The following is a 14,726-nucleotide window of genomic DNA, read 5'->3' as shown; positions in this document are numbered from 1 at the left end:
CTGAGGTAAGTGTGGCGTTGCATAATAGAAAAGATAAGGGCTTTTCATTTTTTCTTAGGCCTAGTAGTATACGGTGAGACCTTTTTGCTGTCATGGCTGGAGGCACTTATGGCAGTAGGCCTAGTATAGGATACACAGGGAGGCCCAGTGCCAAAGCCGTGACTGCCAGACTAAGCCTTTTCTTGTTGTTAAAATACATCGAGGCTATCGTTAATTTTCCTAGTGGCCCCTGAGTATAATAATTTATACTAACGCTCCACTCAGTAGAGTGAAATCAAATTAATGTTTGACATGGCTAGTGAGAGAGCGAGAGTTTCATCAGACCATCGCTTGACCGTGACACCCTGTGAACAAACCAATAAAAGACTGGTCTCACATACCTGAAATTTTTCAAATTATTTTTTAAATAAATTTGATTTCCACTGTAAGGGAAAATTGGTGATGTCTGTACATCACTATACATACATGTAACTCTTACCCTTCATGCCCGTGGCAGAGCTGCTGAGTCTGTAGACATTTTCTTGTTTATGTGGCCTAGTGTGGCTTGGTTTGACTTTTCACCTCTGACCCCTTGCTAGAGCTGAATTTTACCTCGGATTTTACAATAACTGACAATTTATCGAGGTCTCAGCATTCCCATGTATAAATCGTGAGGTTATGTACCTGCTACAAAGTTCTAATGGAATTCTATTCTGGCCTGATTTTCAGGGTTTTTTTTCTGACGTGCATAAGCCATAACAAACTCTTTTAAAATAGTATTTCTCTTACAATATTTTATTTTGAATTTTGGTCTAATTTTTATGACAGAAATTTTTCCAAAAGGTTCAACAATACCATGTATTGTGACGACAGTACCAGTATGTAACAGAATGAATTTGAAGTTTTTCAACAAAGATTTGGCAACACTGTATGAGGAAAGTTGAGGAAAATGTTGAGTGCGCCCTGTTAGGGGACTACTCTTTATGCTTTGTCAAATTGTAAAAATAATTAAGAATCAAGAAAAGGAAGTTCAAAGAAAAGCATATGCAGTGAAACTTGTAGTTGACAATCAGTATTATCTTTCCATAATTATTTATGGAAAATTTGAATTGAGACATTTTAATCAGTTTTGAAAAAATTGAACATGGGGTATCAGGAGAAGGCATCACCACAAGTGTTACACTGTAACTTATTTTGCTTTACACTTTGCAGGTTCTGGCCTCATGCTACAGTATAGGAACCAGTCAACCATCTGTTGCTTCCAACTGCACATGTACATATACACTGCATGTTCTCGCGTCAGCTTCAGAAGATGTAGCCACCACAGTAACCTGGATTTACCCGAATGTCACCAATCTCTAAAGCAGACATCAAAGCCTTCCAGAATGTCATCTGTCATGAGATGATTAACTATGAACTCAGCCAACCAGCGAGGACAAACTAAGAATAATCAGGGGATGAGTAGATCCCAAAATAAACAGTGCCGTTCCTTCTGCAATACTTGATTGAGTTTTCTTTAAGAAAAACAAAAATTGTCAACAAGTCAAGCCATCCAGCATTATGCATCACTCATCTGGCTCCAGATACAGGCAGCGGTCGGCTGAGGAACGGATCCGTCGGAACGTTACCAACCCGGCCTACGTGACGGAGATCAGCCAGTCTGACTACAGGGTGTCGCCGGCCGAGGCGCTGACCAAAATGAAGATGTTGGAGCACTGCAATGCGGCCGTCATCAATCCAGTATTCCTGCCGCAGACTGATCTTCCCGTTGACGATCCAGTGAGCCTGGTTATAATTAAGGAGAATGTTACATCTCAATCGTAGCATTAGTTCCAACCTATATATGTAGTTGGGCCGATCCCAACTGTAAGGGGGCTATTCCCAACTACCCAGTCCAGGGGCGTTGTATACCTCTACCAGCAAGGAGGAGCCGGGCTGGTTGGAAGTGTGTCAACTGGTCTCGTCCAACGCACAAGCGAAACCGCACTTTCAAACATAAATTGGTCATGCGTGCTTAACACTTCCCGTGCCAAATGCGCATAAACCTGTGTGCACATGTTGTGAGGTCCCACCAAGGGACTGTCATTGCTATGTAAAACATGTCCTCTTGGTAGCTCGGAGCAGATACAGGGCCAACCATTGTTCTAAAGTTTGGCTCGCCAACCTGGTCCAGCTATGGTATAATGTGCTGGTGTTTGCCATGGTGCAACACATCACACACAGATTCTGTATCTTGATTGGCTATTTAAGCTACATGTACCTTGCTGTAAATAGCCAAAACATGTATATCATTAGCAACCAAAGTACACGTTAATGTTCTATAGAGTACCGAAGTGTAATGTCATTTTCAACCGTGAAGTGTAGTGCAAATGAAAGGGGGTTCTTGTGCTCATGCCTTTTACACTCATAATTGTGTGCATGACGTATTCACTTAGGTACTCTATACCTGTAGCGACCGAAGACCTATGTGCATACTAGCCAGTATTGGGTACGAATGCATGAGCCTTTTTGAAGCATGGCAGACACAATAGGAGGGGGCTATTTGAAGTTGAACAATTTGAAGTTAACACAAATTATATTTCCCAGACCAAATAGTGCCCTCAAACAGACTAATAAGGGTGTATCTGTTATGTCTCACACATACATGTACATGTACATGTATGTATTCCCAAGTTGCTAACATGGCTAATGGCTAGAGAACTGGGGTCACACATTTCGTGAAGAGGTAGAGTAGACACTTTTGAACAGTGAATTTTCCAATAAATTTTGTATTCAATTAGGACAACAATTTGATTAATCTCTTTTTAGGTAGATTTTCCAAATAGAATTGTGTAGGAGGTGTTAGGAGACAAATACTGACGGCTTCATTTCGTGGTGGAGTGAAACTAGCCTTCCTAGGTGATCTATGGAGCATAACATTTTCTCTCGGCCTTGCTTTGGGAAAAATCACCTCAGGAGGCCAATTTTACTACACCAACTGTCAATAGCTCTATATTATATAACACCTAAACAACTCCCCATTGTCAAACATGATGTGTCATTGACATGTACCCCATAAGATAATACTATTTAAGGAATATACTAAACCAAAAGTATATTTCTTTCAGCAGACAAGTTTGATATTTCCAGTCTTTTGAGGAGAGTGCATACATTTGATTTAGTTCTAAAATGTCCTTTTGTTTGTTTGAACTCTGCAGAAAATCAATGATTTTATATGTGCGGATAAGGTTGTGATCAACCCGTTCTTTGGAATGGGTGTGCCAGACTACAGTAAGCTAAGAGCACCACACAACGAGGCTGGACGAACCACAATCCATGCCCCACCTGAGAAGTAAGCTTTATTCAGTTGAAGTCTCCTTGAAAAGCAGAAACAGTAGGAAGCTTCTAGTTTTTTGTTCTTCTATATCTTTGATCCCATTATAATGCCTTGTTAAAATAGGGTCTTTGTGTAGTGCATGTATATCTTTGGTCATAACCACACAGTATGATTTGTTCTATATGTACATGTCGAGCTAACGTGAAAAGGCTGGGATTCTTAAAAAGTTTGAAGTTGTCAATTACTTTTGCACCCTGTAATTGGAAAATGGTCTAACTCCTCACGGATGTGGCTTTGGAAAGAAGTACATCTGTCCAAGTGTGTGTGTCATAGTTGTGTTTCAGTGTTGAGAGATTGGCTTATCATTTAGTTCTAATGGTTACCTCGTTCTGTTTTTTATTGTGTGTTACATTCAGTTGGGTGGATCAGTTTCCACTGCACAGTGCTGCTTACGAGGGGGATGCTGAAACGATCAAGCAACTCGTCAGCGTTGGTTACCATGCCGACCAGCCAGACATGCACTCGTGGGTGCCGCTTCATTACGCCTGCTGGTAAGACTGTTGAAAATTGCCATTGGTTAGAGAAATCACAAAGTGGCAGTGAATGTTACTAAAGATGGGTTTTTCCAACTTTGGTGTGGGGGAAATTGCTGGCCATATAATCAGTGTTTGTGTTTTGTACAAAGGTTTTTCCCCCGCAAAGTTAGATTTCAGTGTGATGTTTTTAAAAAAGATAAAGAAAAGAATTTATATCTGGAAGTGTGTTTTCCTGATTACTAAAGCTACATTGTTCTTACTTGAAATTTGTCACATAGGAATGGACATGCAGAAGCCGTGATGGCGCTACTGCAGAATGGACGATGCTCACCTAATGCAGAGTAAGTTAATGTTTCCAGATGTTACAGGAATGCAGGGGCCAATTTCATAGAGCTGCTTAAGCACAAAATTTGCTTAAGCGGGAAAAAACTTTGCTTAATAAACAAAGGTTACCAGCTCAAACTCTACCTGATTGTCATGCTAACCCCAAAAACAGCTAAATACAATCCCAAAACAATATACCTCACATGGAGTTTTGGCTGGTTAACTGATTTATCAAGCAAGGTTTTTCGCGGTTAAGCAAATTTTATGCTTAAGCAGCTCTATGAAATTGGCCCCTGCAGGTTTTGTGCATTTCAGCATTAACTGCTTATTGTATAAATAGTAAATTTTTTCACAATTATTCCTCCAGAACCATGAATTGAGCTGATACAGGCACAGCTTGGAAACTTAGTAACCAGGGGACCTTGGGTTCAAATCTCACCTAAGCTAGCATATGAATTTTTGCTCTGAAGCTTTTGGCCTCTGTAAAGACCATGTTACATGAACACAAATGTTGTTGAAAGCTTATAGCTGATATTGATTAATTGCATTGTTTTTAAAGCACGTTGGTTCAAAGTGTAAGCTTCCGCTGATCTCATAGCGTTCAATTCTGAGCTTTTCTGATTTTCAGTTTTGGAACATTTTTGATTGCAGGAATGAGAATGGATCTACTCCTCTCCATTTTGCAGCCTTCCGTGGCCATACGGCTGTTGTACAGTTACTTCTATCACACCCTGATATAGACAAGGTAGGCCCAGCAACTCTGATGGATGGACAAAGTTATATTCAGAGTTTGTCATGGCTCTTTCCAGGAAAACTGGAGTTGAGTTCACAGTCATCTTCATGCTTAATTGGATGAAAAATTGTACATGTTTTTTGCTATTACTGCTCAAATTACTGTAATTTTGAAATACACTAGTGTTAGTCTTCGTGAGCTGCCTTCATTCACTGTGGCACTGAAAACACAACACAGTGTTTGCTATTTCAGTGCTTTATGCACAATTTCTTGTGACCAAATCGTCAAGAAGCCGAGTTTCAGTTTGAGCATGTTTGGCCTTTTTATTTTGGATAAATAAACAGTATGTAGTTTGACCTGGCTCTGAAAAGTAGAAGAGACACATAGTGTAAGGGGAATTTTCAGGGTACTACTTACATGTTGGAAAATTATGCTAACTTTTGCAGACAGATTGTGCTCACTTCAAGCATATCTAATAAACTTAAGTGTTTTTAAAACCTAGGAGCAACAGAAAGTTTGCGTTCTGAATTTGGTTGATCACGGTGGCACGTGAAAGGCCCACTATAGGCTAGAGGGCTATTTTTCAAAACAGAAACAAAAATGATGAAAATGTGATTAAAATGAAAGGCACCTTGACATTAACCTTGTGGTTTGCATATTGGCGGGTTGAATTTAGACGGTGGTTGACAAGGAAGACCGCACTCCTCTGAAGCTGTGCGAGGAATCGCGGCAGAACGAGTGGGAGATGGTGTCAGCTCTTATCAAGGAAGCCACGCTGAAGCCGGTAGGAAACATCTCTGAAACAGGAAGAAAAACAAAGGACTGCATGAAACCCCTTGCTTTCTGTTAACGGATGCTCCCTGGTACCACATTACACAGCAGCTGCCGTCAACTTTGCTGTTGGTTGAAATAATCAGTCACTAACTGTGCACAATCACATGACCCCACACCTTGTTTTAAATGGATTTTGATACGATGCTGTTATCCTTATCATTGGCATTTGGAACATTCCTGAGTCTTTAAAATCTATCTTTTGTGCTTTCTCCTGAAACATTCAGACGACATTAAACCCTGTGTAAACTTGTAGTGGCTAAGCTCTGCCTTCCCTCAAAATCCTTGAAACCTTTGTTGATTTTAATAATTTAGAATGGTCAGGGTTTACTGTTTGAGGAGTAAATTATTTGCATGTATCCTCACACCGTTTGAATGATGGATGTGATGAGATATGTGGGTTTTGACTTGATTTAAATTGATTTGATTGATAGCCGGTGAGAATCGACATCCACCTGATGGACCTTGATGGATCACATGTGATGTTGGATCTGCCTGCAGGCAGTAATACCACCGTGTCACAACTACTCAAGGTAGGACAGACCTCCAGAATGTCAGGGATTTGATCAAATACTCATGCGCTGAAGTCATATCTCTCTGTGGTCACACTCAACTAAAGCAATACCAAAACTGAAGTTGACTACCAGGCAAAACTGAAGTTGACTACCAGGCAAAACTTGCTACTGCTGTAAGATAGAGTTCATTGAAAGAAGGGTCATTTTAGGACTCAGTTTTACCTGCTTGTTGAAGCAGTATTTGATAAGGCGAATAGAAAGTACAGAAATGTACATTTCTTTCCATATGAAAAGGCTTTAACTTTATAATACACATGTATATACAAATACATGTAACACAGCCCTGGTCATGGAACTTCTGACATGTCTGAAGTTATCAGGGAAGAGTACAGTTATCAATGCTGGGGGTTAATATTCTAAACCATTTAACCACCAGGCCTAATTCCATAAATTTGAACTCCAAACCGTAAAATGTATTTTGGAATGTCCAGCTACATATGCACGTATGAGAAATGTTATCTAAAACTATTTGTGATTTTGTCCTAATTGGTTTATATCACAACAATCCATTGCATTTTTGCAGCAACTGGAATTACCCCGAGGTTGCCAACACGCCTTTGCAATATGGATAGCATCGCAAAGCTTACGTAAGTCGTGTTTATACATGTTGTCAAGCATTAGAAATGTTACCTTGAAAACGGAACATGCTTGCATAAACTGGTAATGCATACTCTAAAAAGTTCAGAATTATTTTGTCACAAGTCACCAAAGCAACTTTTTTGGCCTTAATAAAATAACCTTGAACCATATTTAACTCCTAACATTTACCGTAACAACTACCGTCATTTTCGGAATACGACATATTTCGGTAACTCAGTTTTTCAGCCAAACATAACAGTACCAATATGCATGTCATGATATGAATGCTCATGCATCTGTATGGTATATTTGTTGAGTTGGATGGAGAAACATGAAATTGGAAAAAAAAGAAACTTCAAGGAAAAATTGGAGAGTGGTGCCATTGCAAACTTGACAGTGGTGTGTTATGCTGTTTGGATCCAGATTTGCAGATGAGACCCGAACACAAGCCAGTATTACACGTCAAGCAATGGAGCATGATCATCAGGCAGCTGACCAATTACAACCCGGAGACAGAGCAGCCGCTGCTGTACCTTAGACGGGATGCGCTGCTCACGGTGGACGACGAAAGAGCGGTAAGCAGACAGTATTGCTCAGCATCTCTTGCTGAGCAAATGCCAGCCGGGAACCAGTCAAGGAGCAGTGCGCATTGTATGAAATGTTGGCTGGTAACCCATCTCAGTGAAGCCAGTATCTTCTCTGCTTTGTTACTCAGTTAAATTGGTCCATGCTGTTGGTAAGCCTCCAGTGCTCTTCTTGCTGTAGTTATGGCTTTAAATGATTTGGGGATCTCCCCCAAGGTGGTAGACTGCTTTGACCTGGGTCCAGGTTGTGCAGCTGGAATACAAATAACTGTTCCAATGTGAAGACAAAAAGCAAAACCAAAGTCTAAGCCGAATCCGCTCATTTCAAAAACGCTCAAAAGTTTGGGTGTATTTTCTTTCAGATTTCTTGCCAGAAGTTTCCATTTCTGATGAAGCTAAAGATGTAGACATGAGATCCTTCGGACCTCGGTGTGATATGGGACTTTCAGAAATTTTAAAAACTTTTGTCTAGTGATGTAGCACAAAATCATTACCTCGTGTCCAGTTTCAGATCTTTTATGCATTTCCCACCAGCATCTCATTGTTCAGAACAAATGTCTGCTTGGTTGCCAAAGAAGTATATTGCTGGATGGTTTCTTGACCTACACAAATATCTTGGCTCTTTCAAAAGTGCCATGTCTTCCTTTGTTCAGATTTTGATGCAGTGATTTTTCTCTTTCTCAAGATCAAAGATGCACATGCTGTGAAGATGCTCTTTGATGAGTGCCTCGTCAACATACTCAAAGGCATGTACCCATGCAGCGATGTGGATGCAGTTACATTAGCAGGGCTGTACATGCAGGTATATTTGAAGAAAAAAGCCAGGAAATATCATTCTTATTTTAGTGTATTTCAGGGTGGATTGTGAATTTTACTTCCCCGAGGTGTGTGTGAAGTTGACAAACTATTTCCCTAGTTGAAGCCATATTCAGCTGCCATTAAGACATCAAGAGCAAGGGAAAGGTAGCATGTCCGTGTGCTGCAGTCTGTTTATGTGGCTTGTGCAGGCGGCGCTGATGCACGTGTACATGTACTTAACCAAGGCGACAGTTCCACTAACTGTTCCAAGGTAACAGTTCAGTATTCTGGCACATTTGACTTGTGCATGGATCCTTGCTCCTTGCTTGTGTGCCTGGTAAACAGAAAAAATAGCGACTGACATGTGATAGTGGATGAACCCGTGAGAATTTAGGTCTAGATCATGAATATGTATGAGGCATCATAAGTTCTATTGTAACATAAGTGGAGGACCTAATTAATATTAATATGATATCAATATAAAGGAAGAACACTGGAGTTGCGTTACAAAACATTATGTAACACCAGCGTAGCATCGCATCATGCCAACTTTGCAAAAGTTGGGAAAGTTTTGAAAGCGTGGCATCCTGTTGTAATTTGAAATAGTTAGCTTCTCAGCTGTAAGCCATAATGCCTTACAAATACACATTATTCCTGTGTATTTCTCATTGTTTTCAGATTGTTTATGGGGACCACGACCCTAGGAAACACAAGCCAAGTTTCCTAACGTAAGTTCTGTTCAGGATCAAGATGTTGTCAAAGACATGCCAATGATTTCTGTCATAGCAACCACAACTACCATAGCAACAGCACATAGCAACGGCATGTGATATCTTTTTATGATCATTGCGTCAAGCAAGTTCCCATGGTTGTGGAATATCCTTTTAAAACAGTTGTCTGAGAAAGTCATGAAAATTTAAAAATATGGGGTGTCCAGGAATCTTCTTGTCAGAGGAAAAAGGTCATGGAAAGTCAGTGAAATCAAGATCAATGAGTATATTTTGATGGGCCGCTTTTGATGTAATAATGGAATAATGATAAATTTGCAGGCTATCCTTGTCAGTCTATAGTAGTGGCTATGGCAGTTTTCAACTTCATAATACCAAACAACTCTGCAAAATGACATTAAATGTCATGAAAATTGTCCCGGAATTTAGTTCTCAGATTTCTTTGGGAACCCTGGTAAAAAACTGGATTATTTTCCAGCTCATTAGCACTCTTTTTTATAAAGTACAGTTTGACAATTAGTAAGGTTTTAGTAAAAAAAATTTTTTTCTGTCAGTGATCCAATTTTGTTTCTTTGTTGTAGCAACGTCAACCTGCGGCATTTCTTCCCAGCCATCAAGCTGGACACCAAGAGCCAAGGAGGGCGCTCTGTCAACTGGTCGCAGAAGATCATCGCCGAGCACCGTAACGTCACACAGAAGGGCGTCAAAGACGTTACTGTGAGTGGGAATGAGTGTCTGTCAGATCAAGGCCGTGTCCAAAACTGGTATTTTGTGGCTGAGGCTTTGGGCATGAGTGTCTGTCAGATCAAGGCCGTGTCCAAAACTGGTATTTTGTGGCTGAGGCTTTGGGCATGAGTGTCTGTCAGATCAAGGCCGTGTCCAAAACTGTTATTTTGGGGCTGAGGCTTAAACTTTTCCCATTAAAAGCTCCCATTGAAAAGCTTTATTCATAGACAACATTGCTCATTTTGGATAGAGCCTTATTTTGAATAAATCTTGTTTGATTTTAGGGAGGGGAGATCTTTGAGGGGAGCGCTTGAACAGGGCATTCTGCTGGCATACGTACATCAACTTTTACACATTTAAATTAGGTGTCACATGCATGCATCACGTTGAGCACATGACAAAATACAGCCCACATTTGCATGAATTTGTCAAAGAAATTTCTTGCCATCCAGCAAATAATTCTGCAACAGGAATGCACATCTTCTATAGAAAATGGTTCTTAATACGAGACTGTATCTGATTGGTGATTGCAGAAACTGCAGTTGCTATACTTGGAACACTGTCGCAGCTTCAGCATGTATGGCTCGGCATTTTTCTTCGGTTCAGCTCAACTGGGTCCGTCACCGGGCAGACAGTCCGGTTCCAACCGGTCGCCGGCAGTCTTTGTCGGGGTCAACTCAAGGGGTATTCACGTCATCAATGCAATCAGTAAGGTACGTGCCATTGATTACTTTCACAAGCTGGGCCAAGAGATTGTCTGCCAAATGTGGGTTCAGACCCTGAGAAGACTTTTTTTCAGGCTTGTGTTGCTCAGCAAGACACTTTGCAACAATAACCTCTTGCCATTCAGCAGTGAATGGATGTACATGAGCATTTATAAAGGCGAAATAGGTTTCCGTCATTCACATAGGTCTCAGTGGTATGTTTTAAGATAGCAAGCTGGGAATTCCACGAGGGAAGATTTCAGTCAAAACATTTTTCTCTCAAAATGGCAAGTTTAGCACTTGTACGTCTTTTGTCAGGATTTGTTTTTCTATAATATAACACAGACATGATGAATAAATCGAGTTACTTATGACCAAATCTGTATTCCAGATGTCATGTTATTTAAGGTGCACAATAGCACTGTGATAGTACTATTGATGTCCAATGACCAGTACTCATTTGGCAACCAGGCTGAAATATATCATGTAAACGTGGACAACCCTTGTACACAAACAAGGCTTGTTGCATGTCTTGATCAGTAAACGTTTGGCAATTGTGTCATCATGGCGCTTTGCACAGCATTTTCTGATCTTTTCTCACCTTCACAGTCCATGATACTAAGCGAGAACTACAGACAGGGTCTAACGTGGCAATGCTCTCCCGACATGCAGACACTCAAACTACACATCCAGGACCACGGAGGCACAATACGCGCCATGCCCATCAGATCCAAGCAAGTAGGTCTACCTGCTGCCTGCCTTTGGCCATTCTGAATTTTTCTCAGGCACAATTTTTCTGCAACTCTGTACTCTTCTTAAACGAAGAGTGCACTCTTTGTAAAAATTTCACATTATCCATGCTTTCTTGGGCAACTGAGGATGCACTGTTGCTGTGATGTGATCCAGGGAGGGCATAGTTCAGTGCATAGAATCTTACAAAAATAGTGCAGGAACTTTACATGCACAAACAAATGCTACATCAGTTTTGCTTATGAATGTGGAAGTCTCATTAGCAAAAAAATCCCCAAAAGGCAGCAAACTGTACTTCTCAAAATAGTGAAATAAAACTCGAAAATGAAGTTATCTGAGGCAGAAAGGTGTATGAAGGTTTGGAGGTTTGTATTATAAAAACAAACTCCATTGCAGCTACCCTCCTTATGGATATGATAGAATACCCCATCTATATTACTTCACTTTGGATTGAAATAACGCATACACTGTGGCAGCATTTCCCATAGACATGTTAACCATAACAGTCCCAAATCCTCCAATTAGGGGGTTATGGTTAATATATGTTAGTGGCTGTAGCCAGGTATGTCTGATATGGCCACACCCTTCATACCATGAATCACGTTGTTCAGCAAAGTCAAAGTTTACCAAAATATCTGCAATTTTTCCACCATACATACACTGTATGCTTACTTGGATCAAAGGAGCTCTTTGAAGGCTTGCCTGCTATGTAGATAACCATCAAGGCACCGTTATTGGTTCGCACTATGATGGCGGATGGATGTTGAGTCATGTGGGTCAGTGAGATTACCCTATAAATTCTGAATTTCCGTACCTTATTCTATCACTGTAGGCTGCAATCATCGGCAACCTAGCCAATAAGCTCTCAGGACGACAACCTGTTCCCAGCACTCAGCCGTCGGTGACGATTGGCAGGACAGCCAGCTCCTGAACCCAGCCACGAGAGGGCACCGACCCCTTCAAACAACTCGGCCCTGAAAAACTGAAAAAGAATAGAACTCAGCCATCTGTATGTGTGTGTGTTTGCATGAACGTCAAATGTTATTTGCACCTTTCTTGCAACATTTGTGGGACTACTATTCTAGATGCTGGTGTGGCACAATATATTGACTCCAAGGGATGAGTGCACTTATGGCTGTAATGCACATGACTGAGTGCACAGCCAACATGGATATGAGAGGTTTGGAGTCCACATTTCTTATGACACCGGCACCGGTCTTTTCCAGTGATATTGCTGAAAATAAATGGACAGTCCTTGCTTTTAGGACACCTACATTTTTGTGTCACTAAGTTTTCAATCTTTTTATAAGGTGTGTCTCATTCTAAAGTTACTTTTGCAGCCTTCGGAAATCTTCCTCTTGCAAAGCTGAAAGATTGAGGAATCTTTTGGTGGAAGGCATTTCAAGGAAAATGTGAAATTCCTACCAATTTTGGAAGTTAAAAGACAAACAAAAGCAGAGTCCTAAAAGTAAGGATTGCCAGTAAATGGGATCTACATGTACCGGAAGATGCAGGCTTGTACATGTAGGTGTCATTTTCTCACATCAGCAACAGTATGATGCAGTGAAGGATACAGTTGTAGAATTGCCAAGGTGTTCACAAATAGCCAAGGGAAACTTGCGTAACTTTATCCACTAAACACTATGTCATAATTCCATTACAGTACTCCATACATACCCAGCAGTTCCACGTAGCATTTAGTCATTCAATGAATGACCCATTTAACGTACACGTGCGAGTGCCAATCCCATGTCTGCCCAAGATGCAGGTGTGTTGCAGGGGAAAAATACATGTTGTGTGTGTGATGTAGTAAGCAATGCATGGGTGCTCGCAAATTTATAATTTCAGCTTTCTGTGATTTGATCAGTGAGGTATCAAAGCTGTGCCACACAAAGTTGTGCAAACTCAAGTCACATTTTGAAAACCAAGCTTTTGTCAGCTTGGTGATTTGTGGATAAGCACTCTATTTCACATACAAACTGCTCAACTTAAGTGATTTATAGCATAATACACAGACAACGGCTTATCGGCAGTCGACAGACATGTCAAACGATCGTGGCGCAGATTTTCAACTGTTCCGACATTTGGCAAGTAAATTCTAAAACATTTATATGAGAATGTTGTTATGCTACAAGTAATTTGTAATCAAACGTTTATATCGGGGAAACTATCGATGACGCCTGACTGCCACAAACCAAACCTTGACAATGTCAGTTTGGTATTCATGGAAAAGAACCAAAAAAGCAACGTGTAGCTGACATGTCAGATATGTGCACAGCAATGTATGTTGGAACCTTTTTAGTTCCATACCCAGTTCATGGTTCTTACCTCAAGTTCTTCTGCTGGCTGCACCCTCAGTTGTGATAACGTATTTATGGGGTCTGAAGTCCACTTGTATACCCGGTGTGTAGAAATTCCCCTCAACAGAAACAGGTGTCGGTGGTAGAATGTTTCAGCTGGACTCCTGGTACATGTTAGATGGTACATTCCTATAGAAATGGGTAGCACTTGTTCAACACTACTTACGCTAAGCGTGCATGAACCTGTGTGTGTGCAGTGCATCTCCACCCATAGGGACATTGTGGCTGTTTAAAAAAGCATGCCATTTTACTTACTCGAGGAGCAGATGGACCAATTAGGACATGCAATTGCTGTACACTCAGGCTGGCCCCCAATGAAGGGTTAAGCACGACACAATTTATGCATGTGATACCATTCAGAACACCAATTTCAAGACCCATTCAGTTTCAAGGCAACTGAGCAGGGAACCAGACATGGCACTGATGGACTTCCTAGACAACCCTCCCTGCCTACGTGAAGATGAACAAGACATAGATAAAATGGATGGATCATACACAGTCCCCACAAGACCAACTGTTAGCCACATCTGAGTCAAAGTTTAAGAGTGGTCATTTAATCATTCTGTGCCATAGTTCACTGGCTTAACGAATAGCAAAATACGACCCACCACTTCAAAACCAGGCTGAAGATGTCTAAGCTATTATCTGCAAATGATACCAATAAACATGAAAACAGCAACAACGCAATATTCCACAACTTTCACTGCCTGTAACCTCCCAAGCTTTCTGCAGACAAATTTTTCTACTCTGGATCACTTTGAAGAATGAAAATTAACGATTGGGGAGAGGAATTGTTAAATGTTAACGTTACCTACTTCAGCCTGTTTTTGGAATGTGGGATCACAAATTTATTTGGTGTTAAAGCAGGAGGTCATGCCAAGATGTTACTGTTTCAAATACACATGAAATATACCACATATTACTTATTTGGTATTCAAAGCTGTTGCCCTGTTTTAAATATTTCACGTTTTTCTGTGTCAAGTAAAACTGTCACATGTAAATAAAGGGAGAAACAAGTTTTCCGCGTTTGAATCTGCTTATTTTACCTCAGTTTTTTTTTACTCGATGGTGCTTCCACAAATATTGGAGTTTGCGAATTGAGCATAAATTGTAAGTTGCAGATTTTTGACTTCATTGACACGTCACTGACCACCCACCTTAATGATTCTATTAGTCAAAATTATTCCACCTCACCAAATAATA

At 40.6% G+C, this 14,726-nt stretch overlaps 1 protein-coding gene and 1 long non-coding RNA gene across 2 annotated transcripts; one reads left to right on the top strand and one right to left on the bottom strand.

Annotated features, from left to right (window-relative positions):
• The first annotated feature begins 1,539 nt into the window (after window positions 1-1,539).
• krit1 (KRIT1 ankyrin repeat containing) lies at window positions 1,540-14,555 on the top strand. Its single transcript, XM_022223468.2, has 15 exons — window positions 1,540-1,758; window positions 3,177-3,310; window positions 3,712-3,846; window positions 4,110-4,172; window positions 4,807-4,900; window positions 5,565-5,672; window positions 6,154-6,252; window positions 6,818-6,881; window positions 7,297-7,448; window positions 8,143-8,259; window positions 8,934-8,983; window positions 9,565-9,700; window positions 10,243-10,422; window positions 11,023-11,151; window positions 11,996-14,555. The coding sequence occupies exons 1-15, from the start codon at window positions 1,540-1,542 to the stop codon at window positions 12,092-12,094; spliced, it is 1,779 nt and encodes a 592-aa protein (XP_022079160.2). The 3' UTR covers window positions 12,095-14,555.
• On the bottom strand, window positions 1,625-4,379 carry LOC147799683 (uncharacterized). The gene is made up of 3 exons (XR_015424655.1): window positions 4,092-4,379; window positions 3,679-3,852; window positions 1,625-1,764 (listed from the first exon to the last, which is right to left on the bottom strand). It is a non-coding gene; the product is annotated as an uncharacterized LOC147799683 (long non-coding RNA).
• Window positions 14,556-14,726: the final 171 nt, after the last annotated feature.

Source organism: Acanthaster planci, linkage group LG03 (assembly GCF_054643075.1).
Source record: "Acanthaster planci isolate LZ-2023a linkage group LG03, COTS_SCS, whole genome shotgun sequence".
Taxonomy (NCBI): domain Eukaryota; kingdom Metazoa; phylum Echinodermata; class Asteroidea; order Valvatida; family Acanthasteridae; genus Acanthaster; species Acanthaster planci.
Note: the sequence above shows the minus strand (reverse complement) of the source record. Positions and strands in the feature narration are given on the sequence as shown.

Coding starts and splice junctions, on each gene's coding strand:
- krit1 (XM_022223468.2), top strand. CDS start 1,540: ATGCATCACTCATCTGGCTCCAGATACAGGCAGCGGTCGGCTGAGGAA. Junction 8,984..9,564: donor CACAAGCCAAGTTTCCTAAC/GTAAGTTCTGTT, acceptor TCTTTGTTGTAG/CAACGTCAACCTGCGGCATT. Junction 9,701..10,242: donor AGGGCGTCAAAGACGTTACT/GTGAGTGGGAAT, acceptor TGGTGATTGCAG/AAACTGCAGTTGCTATACTT.